This window comes from Neophocaena asiaeorientalis, unplaced genomic scaffold (assembly GCF_003031525.2).
Source record: "Neophocaena asiaeorientalis asiaeorientalis breed wild unplaced genomic scaffold, Neophocaena_asiaeorientalis_V1.1 scaffold134, whole genome shotgun sequence".
In the NCBI taxonomy this organism is placed as follows: domain Eukaryota; kingdom Metazoa; phylum Chordata; class Mammalia; order Artiodactyla; family Phocoenidae; genus Neophocaena; species Neophocaena asiaeorientalis.
In genome coordinates, this window is record NW_020185339.1 from 17,321,265 (window position 1) to 17,334,664 (window position 13,400).

The following is a 13,400-nucleotide window of genomic DNA, read 5'->3' on the forward strand; positions in this document are numbered from 1 at the left end:
AAAAAAAAAAAAAAAAAAGCGGGAGGAGACTGCAGAAAACTCATGTTATAGAGCCGAATGGAAGAGAGCGTGTTAACAAATCCGCTATCTCTTCTATACTCACTGCCAATTTTAATGATTTGGCGAATGTAATCCTGAGTTACAGCAACATGCCAGAAAAATGACCAAACCCTTCAAGTCTTCCATTTTGAAATTTATGATGCATATGTAATAACATGAGTTGCAAATGTGGACAAAACAAATAAACCAAAATGCTGATTAGAATAATCTCCTTTTTATCCTCAATAATCCCTTCTCAGAAATAATTATTTCCTCCCACAAGTCTCCCTCTACAGCTAAGAATCAGATTCAGAACAAATACCTGGTGATTTGGGGGGTGAGGGAGGAGGTGTTCTGGTGATTTTTTGGTTTGTTTTTGTATTGCATGTTGTGATTTTTAAGCAACACAGTTGGAACGAAAGCCGTAACAAATATCCATTTCTTCCTTCCTCTTGTGACACAGTTAGATGCTTAACAAATTATATATAGACTCTTGGTCATTTGAAAAACTACATCTGAGGACTGGGAAAATACATTTCCCAAGACCGCTGCTCTGGCACTGCTTGCTCCCACGGTACCAGGGTCCCCCGAGCCAAGGGGGGTGGCACTGCCCACTCACCTGCATGAGTTCATGGCTTTCCAGAAGATCATTCTCCAGCATCTCCTGGGTAAGGCGCCCCATGGTGCTATAGAATTCATCTGCTGTTTCACAACATTCTATCTGCCTAGATAAAGGACAGAAAAAGGAACTGTTTAGGATACCCATGCTATCAGGTACATGCTGCAGGCACAACAAGACATGTTTTCTCCTGCCATCAAATTGACCAAGTTAGCAACCAACAAAAATCAAAATCCTATGATACACTCGCAGGACAGCCTGTTTTAGGTAGAGAAAAGATTTTAAAAATTCGAAGGACAATGTAAAGGTACTTATTCTAGGATGAGTTCCCACCTTTGCTATGGTGCTCCGCTGACTCACAGCCCCATCTGTGGCATCCTTATTGTCTCCATGTGACACATTCTACACATCAGAATACCCATCACTGGTCAGAAATTATAACCAGGAAATTGGGTGCCCAAGTACAATTATTCCCTAGAGGGAATCTGTTTCTCTGGATCTGCAAACTGCAGTGGCATTGATAGACTGAAATCAAACCACAGTAGAAGTGAAAGATGAAATATACAAAAACTTTATCTGCATATTTCATCAGTCCACAGGATATTTTCACAGGTAGTCTTTTCAGCCCTTCTCAGGACACTGCTGCTAGTTGGAAATTACACCCTGTTTCTTGTGTTTGGTTCGACATGTAAATAAAGAATCTGTCACCTCCCATCCTGTGAGACAGGTGAGACTTTAATCCTTCTTCTAGAGGGGGAAGGAACAACCCAAAGCAAAGAGACCTGTGTATTTGTTTTATCTATTATGACATTCTTTGTATAGAGGATAACTCTATTTGCCCACCAATCATAAGACATGCTCTTTGGCATACACTAAGGTTAGGGGATTTCCATAGAGCCATCCGAAAACAATATGATGATGGGAAAATTCCATGCTCTGGAGTGCTGTTCAAATCCCACTGCCACAATCATGTAAATAAATAAATGAAATAAACGGCTGACGTGTTAATGAAAAATACCGAGTAGCATGTGGGCATAAATAAAGTGGTTAAGTTTATCCTGTGAGTGGCAGGAAGAGCGAGGAAGAGAAGTAATGCCTAAGATGAGTTTTGAAAAATATTCTGCAGGTTGACAAGGTGGAAAAAGCATCCCAAAGATGTGGATACAGGAGACAGAAGGCACTACCGGGGGAAATGCATGTAGGTCCCCACCACCAGCATGGGAGCGGCTGCACAGCTGGGGGCACCAGGGAGAGCTGAGGGCAGAGGGCAGATTGCAATGGCCTCCCCTGCCTGCTAAGCCCCCTCAGGACAAGAGTCACTGAAAGGCCTTTAATATGGAGTGGGGGAACAGACATGCCCTTGGCAAGGTTGCCCGGGAGGTGGCATGGCGATTTCGGGGTACGATGGGGAGGCCAGGGAGGACAGTGCCAGGCATGAGGCAACGAGGGAGGGAATCAAGGCAGTCAGATCAGAAAAGAAAGGACATGTGAAGAGATGCCAGTGGGGCTAAGTAGATGGTCTACAGCTTACACGTTCCAAAAGTACCACCAGTATGAGCAAAGGAGGAAATTTCATGTTGCAGAGGCAGGGTGATGGGAAGGGTCCCATGGATAACCACACACAAGGCACATATGTTACTCAGGTATACATAAGCTGGAGATCACCTGCATACTGTTTACGATTTTTCCAATGCAAAGTTTGTGGACAAGATTACAGGCCCTGGAGTCTGACTGATTATAGTCAGAAAGATCCAGGATTAAGTCCCAGCTCCGCTACTCATTAGCTGTGGGACAATGAACTAGTTAATTAGCCTTCCTGGGGTAGTTTTCTCACTTGAAAAGACAGGGAGAATAATCCTACCTACTTCACAGGGTTGTGGGGAGAATCGAATGAGATGATGTGTGTAAACTTCCTAACACAATGACGGCACGGCAGGTACTTGATGTTGTATCCACGTTGGTTGCCTTTCCTTTCGTTTAACAAGCTGCACGCTCAAAACATGTATAATTATAATAAGCAAAGACTATGAAACATTAAAATTCTACGAGTCTGATTCATAGATCCCTGAACTTCATAAACAGGAGCCATTTATAAGCAATAGATTCACATTATTAAAAGCACAGATTTTAGAGCCAAGGTACCTAGGTTCAAAATCAGGCCTTTCCACTTACTAACTCGGTGATTTGGGGCAATTAACTTCTCTGTGCCTCAGTGCCCACATCTATAAAATGGGGATGATAACAGTACCTACCTCATAGGATGATGGTGAGGACTAAATGAGTTAATTTTACATGCTTAGAACCATGCCTGTCCATTGCAAGCACTCCATGACTATTGGATTTTAAGTGTAGCTATTATTATTTCAACAGTGTGCCATCCTTGGGATGACCACATGAATAAATTCTGATCCTACAGATAATGGATAGATGGGAATAAAACGAGAACCACCTCTTTTCCTCCTGCCCCATAATTAAGAACTAACAAAAAGGGGACTGTAACTGACTCAGCATACAGTAAAGTGCTTTAGCATTTTAATCCCATAAGCTAATTACTCAGTAACTATCACACCAGTTAGAGTGTGATAGTGTTTGATAGAGAAATTATCAAAGCTCAAAGAGTTTACGAGGTGTAGAGTGGGTTGGAAATATGTGACTGCAGAAAGAGGTAGACATCGGAAGAAAGTAATCAGATAAGTAAATAGCACAACAAACCCCGCACAGATGAATTTATTTGCCTAGCTGAAAAGCTATGTACAATAAAACAAAGGCAAAGAAGATAGCTATATGATAGTTAAAAATACTTCCACACAACAATGATTATTTTTAATCCCTGAATTGAGAGTCAATGGATGTTTCTTACAAAAAGTAAAAAATACACCAAGTCTCCGAGGAAACAACTTGTCTTAGATTAAAAGGCTACTGAAAAAGTTTTTGATCCATGTTGTCTATGGGTACCCACTCAAGTTATTTACAGCTCTAGGAAAGAAATACTAAAAACTTCTCTGCATCTTCAAGTGGCACATATATACAATGGAATATTACTCAGCCATAAAAAGGAATGAAATTGAGTTATTTGTAGTGAGGTGGATGGACCTAGAGCCTGTCATACAGAGTGAAGTAAGTCAGAAAGAGAAAAACAAATACCATATGCTAACACATATATATGGAATCTAAAAAAGAAAAAAAATGGTCTGAAGAACCTAGGGGCAGGACAGGAATAAAGACGTAGACATAGAGAATGGACTTGAGGACATGGTGGGGGGAGGGGGAAGCTGGGGCAAAGTGAGAGTAGCATCGACATATATACACTACCAAATGTAAAATAGATAGCTAGTGGGAAGCAGCAGCATAGCACAGGGAGATCAGCTCAGTGTTTTGTGACCACAAAGAGGGGTGGGATAGGGAGGGTGGGAGGGAGGCTCAAGAGGGAGGGGATATGGGGACATATGTATGCATATGGCTGGTTCACTTTGTTGCACAACGGAAACTAACACAGCATTATGAAGCAATTATACTCCAATATAATTTTTTTTTTAAATCCTCTGCATCTTCAGTTAACTGCAACAACTTCATCCTGATGTCTCTTCCAGTACCCCAAAGGCAGAATTTTAATGTAATAGTCATAACATATTAGAGATAGGTGAAAATACCCTAGTTTTTTCAGCTCTGCTACTAGACAAGGATGTAAGTAAAATCTGTTTAGTAGTAATAGATTTCAACATAGAATTAACTCTTTTTTTTTTTTTTTTCGGTACGCGGGCCTCCCACTGCCGTGGCCTCTCCCGCCGCGGAGCACAGGCTCCGGATGCGCAGGCCCAGTGGCCATGGCTCATGGGCCCAACCGCTCCGTGGCACATGGGATCCTCCCAGACCGGGGCACGAACCCGTGTCCCCTGCATCGGCAGGCGGACTCTCAACTACTGCGCCACCAGGGAAGCTCCTAGAATTAACTCTTGAGGAAATGAAACAAGTTCTACTGTTGACTAGGTACCAAGCACCATGCTAGATACCCTTATACATATTATCTCATTTAATTTTATCACAGCTCACAAAATAAATTATAAAGATTCAAACATAAGTCAAATTGCAGTCTTAACCAACAAACCCACCCAGTCCTCTCCAGATCTGCCTGTTCCTCTTCCACCTACATCCCTTTCCCTCTCCCCAACCAGTGTCAGGAAAGATGCTGACAGCTCGGACCAGGCAGGACACCAGCACTGAGGACGAGGAGACCTACAGGCTTGAAACAGCTTGCCCCCTTCAGTAAAATGGATTCTCTCTGCCCCCAACGTTCACAGAAGAGCCAGCTGAGAGTTCAGAAGGCAGAAGCAATTGCACCGAGTTCACAACTTTCTCTCCTCCTCAAACCTAAATATCAATCCTTTACTTGTTAGAGCACAAAAATGGTGTAAGGCCCTCAACACCACAGAAAAGAACAGCAGTGGGAAATCACTTACTCTCCCAGTTTTGCCCAGATAGCCAGCGACACCCTTAGGATGATTTCCGAACCTTCAAAGAAGACTGAATCCCAAATCTTTAAAACCGTATGGTTAGGGAGGCACGTAGCGAAGAGAGTCAGAAACCACTGCATCGTGAAGACATTCGTAAGTGGGGGCTCATATCCACCTGAAATAAAACAAACACTCTACATCTCTCCAGAATCGACAACTTGTAAGATATAAAAATACCCTCTTTCAGTCTCCCATGTCCACCCAAATATGTTATTTCCTGACTGATTTCTTTATATCTCTAAATTCTGGTTCCTTCCTTCTTTTGTCCTTCATTTTTTTTTTTTGGAAGAACATAGGTGTGTTTAATAAAAATCTAATAATATGAACTTCACAGATTCTTTGTGATATTTCAGAAATCTTAACCTGAAATTTAATTAGGCTCTACCTATTGTGGGGTGCTGAAAATTAAGGAGGATGTTTTCCTTACCGAAAACAGGATAAAAAGAAAGGATTTTAACCTCTCAAAAGTAAAAGCTGATTTTCAAAACCTCCTAAAGCCTACCTTTATTCAAATGCTGCCGATAAAAATAAAATTGCCTATTAGCAGTTACCTGTCTACTTCTTAATTTATACATAGTTCTCAGACCACAATGGAATTAAACCAGAAATCAATAACAGAAATAAAGCTGGAAAATCCCAAAATACTCGGAGATCAAGCTAAGTGAAATTTTACAATATTTTTAACTAAACTATACCCAGTTTTAAAGACCTGGGATCCAGCTCACTTTGAAGTTTCTGGATTCACTAAAAAAAAGAGTCCCCTCCCATTTCCTGTGATCACATAAGCGTGTATTTTAATGAAATATAAAAATTTAGATATTTGGACTAATATCCCCACCAAATTACAGTCAGAAGGTGCAGTTACCCAAGTACAAGCAAAACAAGATCTGTTCTCCTGCACTCATTTTCTTGCTTCTTACCTATGAACAAAGGAATATCTTTGTTCAGAGACTAGAATCTGAGGTCACCACTTAAGCAAGTACAGGGCATTTAGGGGAAACATGGAGCCCAGTAAAAGTGTGTCTGACTCCGGGACAGAAAAGCTTGGTCTCTCTGGAAGCTTTATGAAATCCCCATCGGTTCACAAGTATACTGCACAGCCAAATTAAGTAAGATTGCTCAAATGAGTTAGAAGAAAATGCTTAGAGACGCTCAGGTGTCACTAAAATGTCCAGTGTATTTTAATCATAGATAGGGTCCTCAAAATCCTTTCGTATTTTCCCAGATTTAAATGCATGGATCAGGAAGTGGCAACCATTTAAAGGAAACATAGCAAACTTCTGACTATTCTATTTCTGGTGTCCTGAGCACAGCTGGGGAAGTGCAAGCAGTGGGTATGACAGCTACGAGCTCAGGTACTTGGGAAGCTGGACGAAGTCGGCTAGATGGAGGAGACCTAGAGCTGCTTGCAGAGCTGTCTCCATCACCACCCCACTCAGCCCAGTCCACTCCTGCAGGGCTCAGGTTCTGAACAGAGGTCCAGAAGAGCCCTTCTCCAGCAAGAACAGGCCCATTCATCTCAAGTAAACCTAAATACCCTTCGCATGAATGAATAAAAGGAACTCAGTCCAAAGGACTGCTTTTATCTCCTACAACTCTATGAAAATACATATTCCACTCTCCATAACATCAATGGTTGAGGCAAAACCACAGTCTGTGCTAAGTTGTACCTGTAGCTCAGTTTTAAAGAACTCCTATAGTTTTGGTGCCAACTTAAAGCAGTTTAACTAGATGGCAAGACACAGATACCCTTCTTTACCTAGAGTACAATATATACTTGGTGATCTGGCACTGGTGAAGTATTAGGTTCTTGTCTGAGTTCCTAACCATAACCAGTTAGAGGTTCAACATTTGGCCCTCTGTTTTTTGTTCTTGGTTTTGTTTTTAGTTTTGTTTTTGTTCTCTAGAAATCTATTTCATTGCACTAAACTCTCACCAATAGAAATATCTGAAAACACATATTTCCATTCAAGGTTTAGGCTCTTAAGTACAGTGGAACCAGAGAAGTAAACTATTTTCAAAGGTAAAATAGCATTGAATTATCACTACCTCCACTTTCCTTGTTTGCAGTTTTCTGAAGAGTATCCAGGTGCTGAGATAATTCAGGGAGCTTCAGTCTCAAGAGGTCTCGGAAGACGGCCATATCCACAGATAGTGCCCGGAGATTGTTGACAAAATAACTTTCAGGAAGTACCTTGTCAATAAGGTAAATCATAATCTGAAGAAAAAGATAAAGAATGAGATCGCTTCATATAGGCCGTGGGTCAACCAAGCCCATGCGCCACAATAACTGAGCCTGCGCTCTAGAGCCTGTGAGCCACAACTACTGAAGCCCACGTGCCACAACTACTGAAGCCTGTGCGCCTACGGCCTATGCTCCGCAACAAGAGAAGCCATCGCAGTGAGAAGCCCGTGCACCACAACAAAGAGTAGCCCCTGTTAGCCACAACTAGAGAAAGCCTGCATGCAGCAATGAAGACCCAATGCAGCCCCAAAAAACCAAACAAATAAATAAACAAAATAAATCTATTAAAAAAAAAGACTGCTTCATAAAAACAAGTATATTAACATATCCTAAATAGAACATATTCAAATAGATAAAATGCAGTTAGCCAAAGCACACTATCCTTTACATATGTCAGAACCAAATGTTCTGGATTTTCAAGGCTCCTCTCCCCCTGGGTAAGGAGCAGGCGGCATAATTGTCTAAGTACCTCAGACCCCACATCTGCCAATGTCTAAAACTTCTAGCTGGGCCGCTAGACCTGAGCTCATCCTATAAGTAGTTGTGATGATAAATACACCCTTCAGCCTCCCTCTGACAAGCCACGGAGCATGTGCTTTCTCAGCAGCCGGCAGGAATCTCAATCTCGGCTCCCTGATATCAGCACAGTTTTACAACCTTAACCTGAAAACAAAGAGCTGGCCTGTCATGAAACATCCCAACTGCAGCTGGTCTCAAGATTCACTGACCATCAACTTGGGTTATTTGGACAACTGATGTCGGCTTTTTGTCCACTTCCTCTCCTGGGAGAATGCAACAAGGTTTCGTTTGAGCAAATGGTACTTTTAAATTGGGATTTCTTTCATGAGATTGGCTCATGCTCTTCAAATTACTATTTTCATTCCGACTTTTCTATCTGATTTTTCTAAGATGTCAAGGACCACCAGAATGACCCAGCAAAATGCATGTGAGTTCTATATGTCAACTTGCATGCTCTGTTTATGCCCTCCTCCTTAGAAGACCTGCTCTTTCCCTAGAGCACACAAAAAGCAAAACTAAGAGCAAAATCATAGGACTTCCCTGGTGGTGCAGTGGTTAAGAATCCGCCTGCCAATGCAGGGGACACGGGTTCAAGCCCTGGTCTGGGAAGATCCCACATGACGCGGAGCAACTAAGCCCATGCGCCACAACTACTGAGCCTGTGCTCTAGAGCTCTCGAGCCACAACTACTGAGCCCACGTGCCATAACTGCTGAAGCCCGCCACCTAGAGCCCATGCTCTGCCACAAGAGAAGCCACCTCAGTGAGAAGCCTGCACACCGCAACAAGGAGCAGCCCCGCTCACCACAACTAGAGAAAGCCCGCATGCAGCAATGAAGACCCAATGCAGCCAAAAATAAATTAATTAATTTTAAAAATAAAAGAACAAACTCATAGTGGGTCCTATACGTTGGTAGAGAAGTAGCTGTCTCATGTTTTGATTTTCAGCATATCACAAAACAAAAAAAAAAAATTATCTCCCAGACCTGCCAAGGGCCCATTTACCCCTCATCCTTGGCTTGTAACTTCTACTTTTATGGTCATAGTTGTTTTGTTTTGTTTTTTATAAATTTATTTATTTATTTTTGGCTGTGTTGGGTCTTCATTGCTGCACACGGGCTTTCTCTAGTTGCAGCGAGCAAGGGCTACTGTTCATTGCGATTCGCAGGCTTCTCATTGCAGTGGCTTCTCTTGTTGAGGAGCACGGGCTCTAGGTGCACGGGCTTCAGTAGTTGTGGTACACGGGCTCAGCAGTTGTGGTTCACAGGCTCTGTAGCGCAGGCTCAGTAGTTGTGGCGCACGGGCTTAGTTGCTCTGTGGCATGTGGGATCCTCCCAGACCAGGGCTCAAACCCCTGTCCCGTGCGTTGGCAGGCGGATTCTTAACCACTGTGCCACCAGGGAAGCCCTAGGGTCATAGTTTTGAGACTAAGTCAGTAAAACTGGGGACATACTCTCAAGAAGGCCCCCCCACGGCCTTTACTATAGGAGTGAACAGGCCCAGGGAACCGCCTTAGCCTTCTGACACAGGGTCAGAATTTACCAGGTAAATGCAGCATCACCCTGAAAATAGGAGCTTAGCAGTAAAAGCAGTACGTTCAGCCTTTGTGGAGGGAGGAAGCCCTCACACAGGCCAGCGGAGGGGAGAGCAGAGAGCACTGTCAGGGACCTTGCGCTCTACAGGTAAGGAGAAGATTTATGGGACCTTAAGGCAAAATTTAAAGGTAACAGTCTATTACTGCACTTTTCATCTAGAATAAGCTACATAATACCAAGAAAGATTTTTTAATGAATTTATACGTTTTTATGAGGCATCACAATCCCTCAAAATTACATGAAAACAAGAAAAAGAATTCCGATTATCACAGTAATTCTTGTGACACAATGAAATTCTCTGTCCAAACGCGTCTCAAAATCTGACATAAGGGCTTCCCTGGTGGCGCAGTCATTGAGAGTCCGCCTGCCAATGCAGGGGACACGGGTTCGTGCCCCGGTCTGGGAAGATCCCACATGCTGCGGAGCGGCTAGGCCCGTGAGCCATGACCGCTGAGCCCGCGCGTCTGGAGTCTGTGCTCTGCAACAGGAGAGGCCACAACAGTGAGAGGCCCGCATACAGCAAAGAAAAAAAATCTGACGTAAGATATAAGAGCCAGCTATGTACTATGTCAGCTATGTTACTTCACCTACTACTGTATTCCAAAGACCAAACATTAGATCTTCAAAAAAAATAGGATACATAATGGCAATAGAACAGACAGTCTCTTCAACAAATGGTGCTGGTACAACCCTACACTCTCCACAAAAAGTAACTCAAAAGGGATCATAGACCTATGATCTAAAACACAATACCATAATACTCCTAGGAGATAACAGAGCCTAGATGACCTTGAGTATGACCTTTAAATGACTTTTTAGATACAATACCAAAGGCACAATCCATGAGAGAAATACTTGGTAGGCTAGACTTCATTAAAATTTAAACCTTCTGCTCTGTGAAAGACACTGCCAAGAGGATTAGAAGAAAAGCCACAGACTGGGAGAAAATATGTGAAAAGACAGATCTGTAAAAAGGACTGTCACCCAAAATGTACAACAATTCTTAAAACTCAACAATAAGAAAACAAACAACCTGATTAAAAAATGGATCAAAGACCTTAACAGACACCCAAAGAAGATATACAGGTGGTAAATAAGCTATGAAAAGATGTTCCACATCATAGTCATCTGAGAAATTCAAATTAAAACAACAGTGAGGTACCACTACACACTTATTACAATGGCCAAAATCTGGAATGCTGACAACAACAAATGTTGACAAGGATGTGGAGCAACAAGAACTCTCAGACTTTGCTAGTAGGAATGCAAACTGGTATAGTCACTTTGGAAGACACTTTGATGAGTTTTTTTTTTATAAAACTAAACATACTCCTACCATACAATCCAGCAATTGCACTCCTTGGTATTTACCCAAAGGAGTTGAAAATTTATGTCCACACAAAAACTTACATGTGGATTTTTATAGCAGCTTTATTCATATTTGCCAAAACTTGGAAGCACCAAGATGTCCTCCAGTAGGTCCAGGCAATGGAATATTATTCATTACTAAAAAGAATCCAGCTATCAAGCCATGAAGAGACATGGAGAGACCATAAATGCATATTGCTAAATGAAAGAAGCCAATCTGAAGAGGCAACATACCGTATGATTCCAACGATATGATATTCTGGAAAAGGCAAAACTATGGAAGTAGTAAAAAGATTAGTGGAAGGGGGCAGGGAGTGAAGAAAACAGAGCATTTTTATGGCAGTGAAAATACCCTTATGACATTCTAATGATGACTACGTGTCATTATACATTTGTCCAAACCCGTAGAATGTATAACACAAAGGGTGAACCCTAATTTAAGCTGTGGATTTTAGGTGATTATTGAAGTGTCAAGGTAGGTTCATCGATTTTAACAAATGTACCCCTCTAGTGAGTGATACTGATAATGGAGGAGGCTGTCGTGGGGGGGTCGGGGGGGCCGCCAAGGGGTATATGGAAAATCTCTGTACTTTCCTCTCAATTTTGCTATGAATCTAAACTGCTCTTAAAAATGAAGTATTCAAAAAATAATGGGGAAGCTTCAAATTTTTAACAAATAGTTGAAAACAAAACAGTTACTAAGAAAAAACAGTAAACACAAAAAAAGCAGGGAAAATGGTTTTCCTACTCTGATAAACTGTTCATTTCCCTAATAACTACAACTTGCAGAGGCGAAAAGAGCTGCTGGAAAAACAATGACACCCAATATTTTCCTTAGTTTCGGAAGTGTCTTCATAAACCCAACCTTCCTCTGCATATTAAATGTCTAACCACAAGATTCCTAAATGATGATGATGTCATTTCATTCTACAGAGTTCATTTTCTTAGAGGCAGAAATATAAATATTCAGTTTCTCAGCTTTGAATAATCCATCTTTTTATGTGAATTTTTAGTTTCTCAAATATCACTGAGATTTTGTGATTTGATTGGCATTTATATCCCCTTTCCCAAACCTGTTTATTTCAACATTTCAACTGGACAGCTCTCATTTCATAGTCATGCAAATTACACCAGAAAAAAAAAAAAAAAACGACTAAAGTTGATAGACTGAATAAACAAAATTGTTTCTTAATAAAAAATGTTTTAAACTCACATATTTGATTTGTCACTGCCTCCTCCCCTTCACCCCTGCCTATTTGATGAACAAGTACCTTCAAAGCTGTTTCCTTAAATACATGAATGGAAAAATCGAGAGGGTGAATACAGATTGAGATCATGTCATGCTGGATTTATAATTAATTACACCACGATGTGTATAAAACCAGGAGGAAAATGTGTTTATTTTTCCATATGACATTAAGTGAGTGATTAAGAATATCACTAAGTTATTTGCTGCAATCAAACACAGAATTGGGGGGGGGGGATCTTGAATACAAAGACTAAGTATTCATCCCATCCATCACACAACACTGCAATCAAAAACAGCTTCAGGATTCAAATATGAATAAGCAACCCCATACTACGCCAAGCAAATAAGGCAGTGGCCATCCTCTACATCTGAAATGCTTCATTTCTCATAAAGACTATTTGTGGTGACTCACTGAGTCATATTCAGAGCTGTAAGTTTAACTTGCTAGCGACCCATCTCAAAGTGTTTCAAGAATTTTTTTACTAAAAAAGGCCCTAGGGCTTCCCTGGTGGCACAGTGGTTGAGAATCCGCCTGCCGATGCAGAGGACACAGGTTCGTGCCCCAGTCCGGAAAGATCCCACATGCCGCGGAGAGGCTAGGCCCGTGAGACATGGCTGCTGAGCCTGCGCGTCCAGAGCCTGTGCTCCGCAAGGGGAGAGACCAAAGCAGTGAGAGGCCCGCGAACCACAAGAAAAAAAAAAAGGCCCTAGACATCAAAGATTAAAAGATAAGAAACATAATTCACTTCCATAACCTTTCTCCACGCAAACACCTTTCATAACAGACATTCACTCTCAGCCTACTTCATTCATACCTTGCCCCAGATGTGAAAGCAACCTATTAACAAGATCCAACCAGAATTAAGCATAACAAATAAGGCAGTTTACAGCATGACCTCTCAGGATCTACACCTCCTGGTAGTCACACCCTTGTATATGCCCTTCCCCTTGAATACAAGCTGGACTAGTGACGGGCTTCTAATAAATAAAACATATACTAACAGCCACAAAAAGGGAAATCGACAGTAACACAATCATAACAACCAAACACAACAGAATACACTTTCTTCTCAAGTGCTCAGGGAACATTCTCCAGGATAGATCATATTTTGGGTCACAAATCAAGGCTTGGTAAATTTAAGAAAATCGAAACCGTATCAGGCATCTTTTCTGACCACAACACTATGAGACTAGATATCAATTACAGGAAAAGATCTGTAAAAACTACAAACACATGGAGGCTAAACAATACACTA

The 13,400-nt window shown here is 41.6% G+C and overlaps 1 protein-coding gene across 3 annotated transcripts in view; it reads right to left on the reverse strand.

Annotated features, from left to right (window-relative positions):
* TBC1D30 (TBC1 domain family member 30) overlaps positions 1 to 13,400 on the reverse strand; it is an 82,770-nt gene that overhangs the window by 19,739 nt on the left and 49,631 nt on the right. For all 3 annotated transcript variants that reach the window (XM_024737134.1, XM_024737133.1, XM_024737135.1), the window contains exons 7-9: positions 7,219 to 7,387; positions 5,116 to 5,284; positions 659 to 764 (exon numbers count right to left, since the gene is read on the reverse strand). In XM_024737134.1, the coding sequence (XP_024592902.1) occupies positions 659 to 764; positions 5,116 to 5,284; positions 7,219 to 7,387 (444 nt within the window). The remainder of the gene's footprint in view (positions 1 to 658; positions 765 to 5,115; positions 5,285 to 7,218; positions 7,388 to 13,400) is intronic.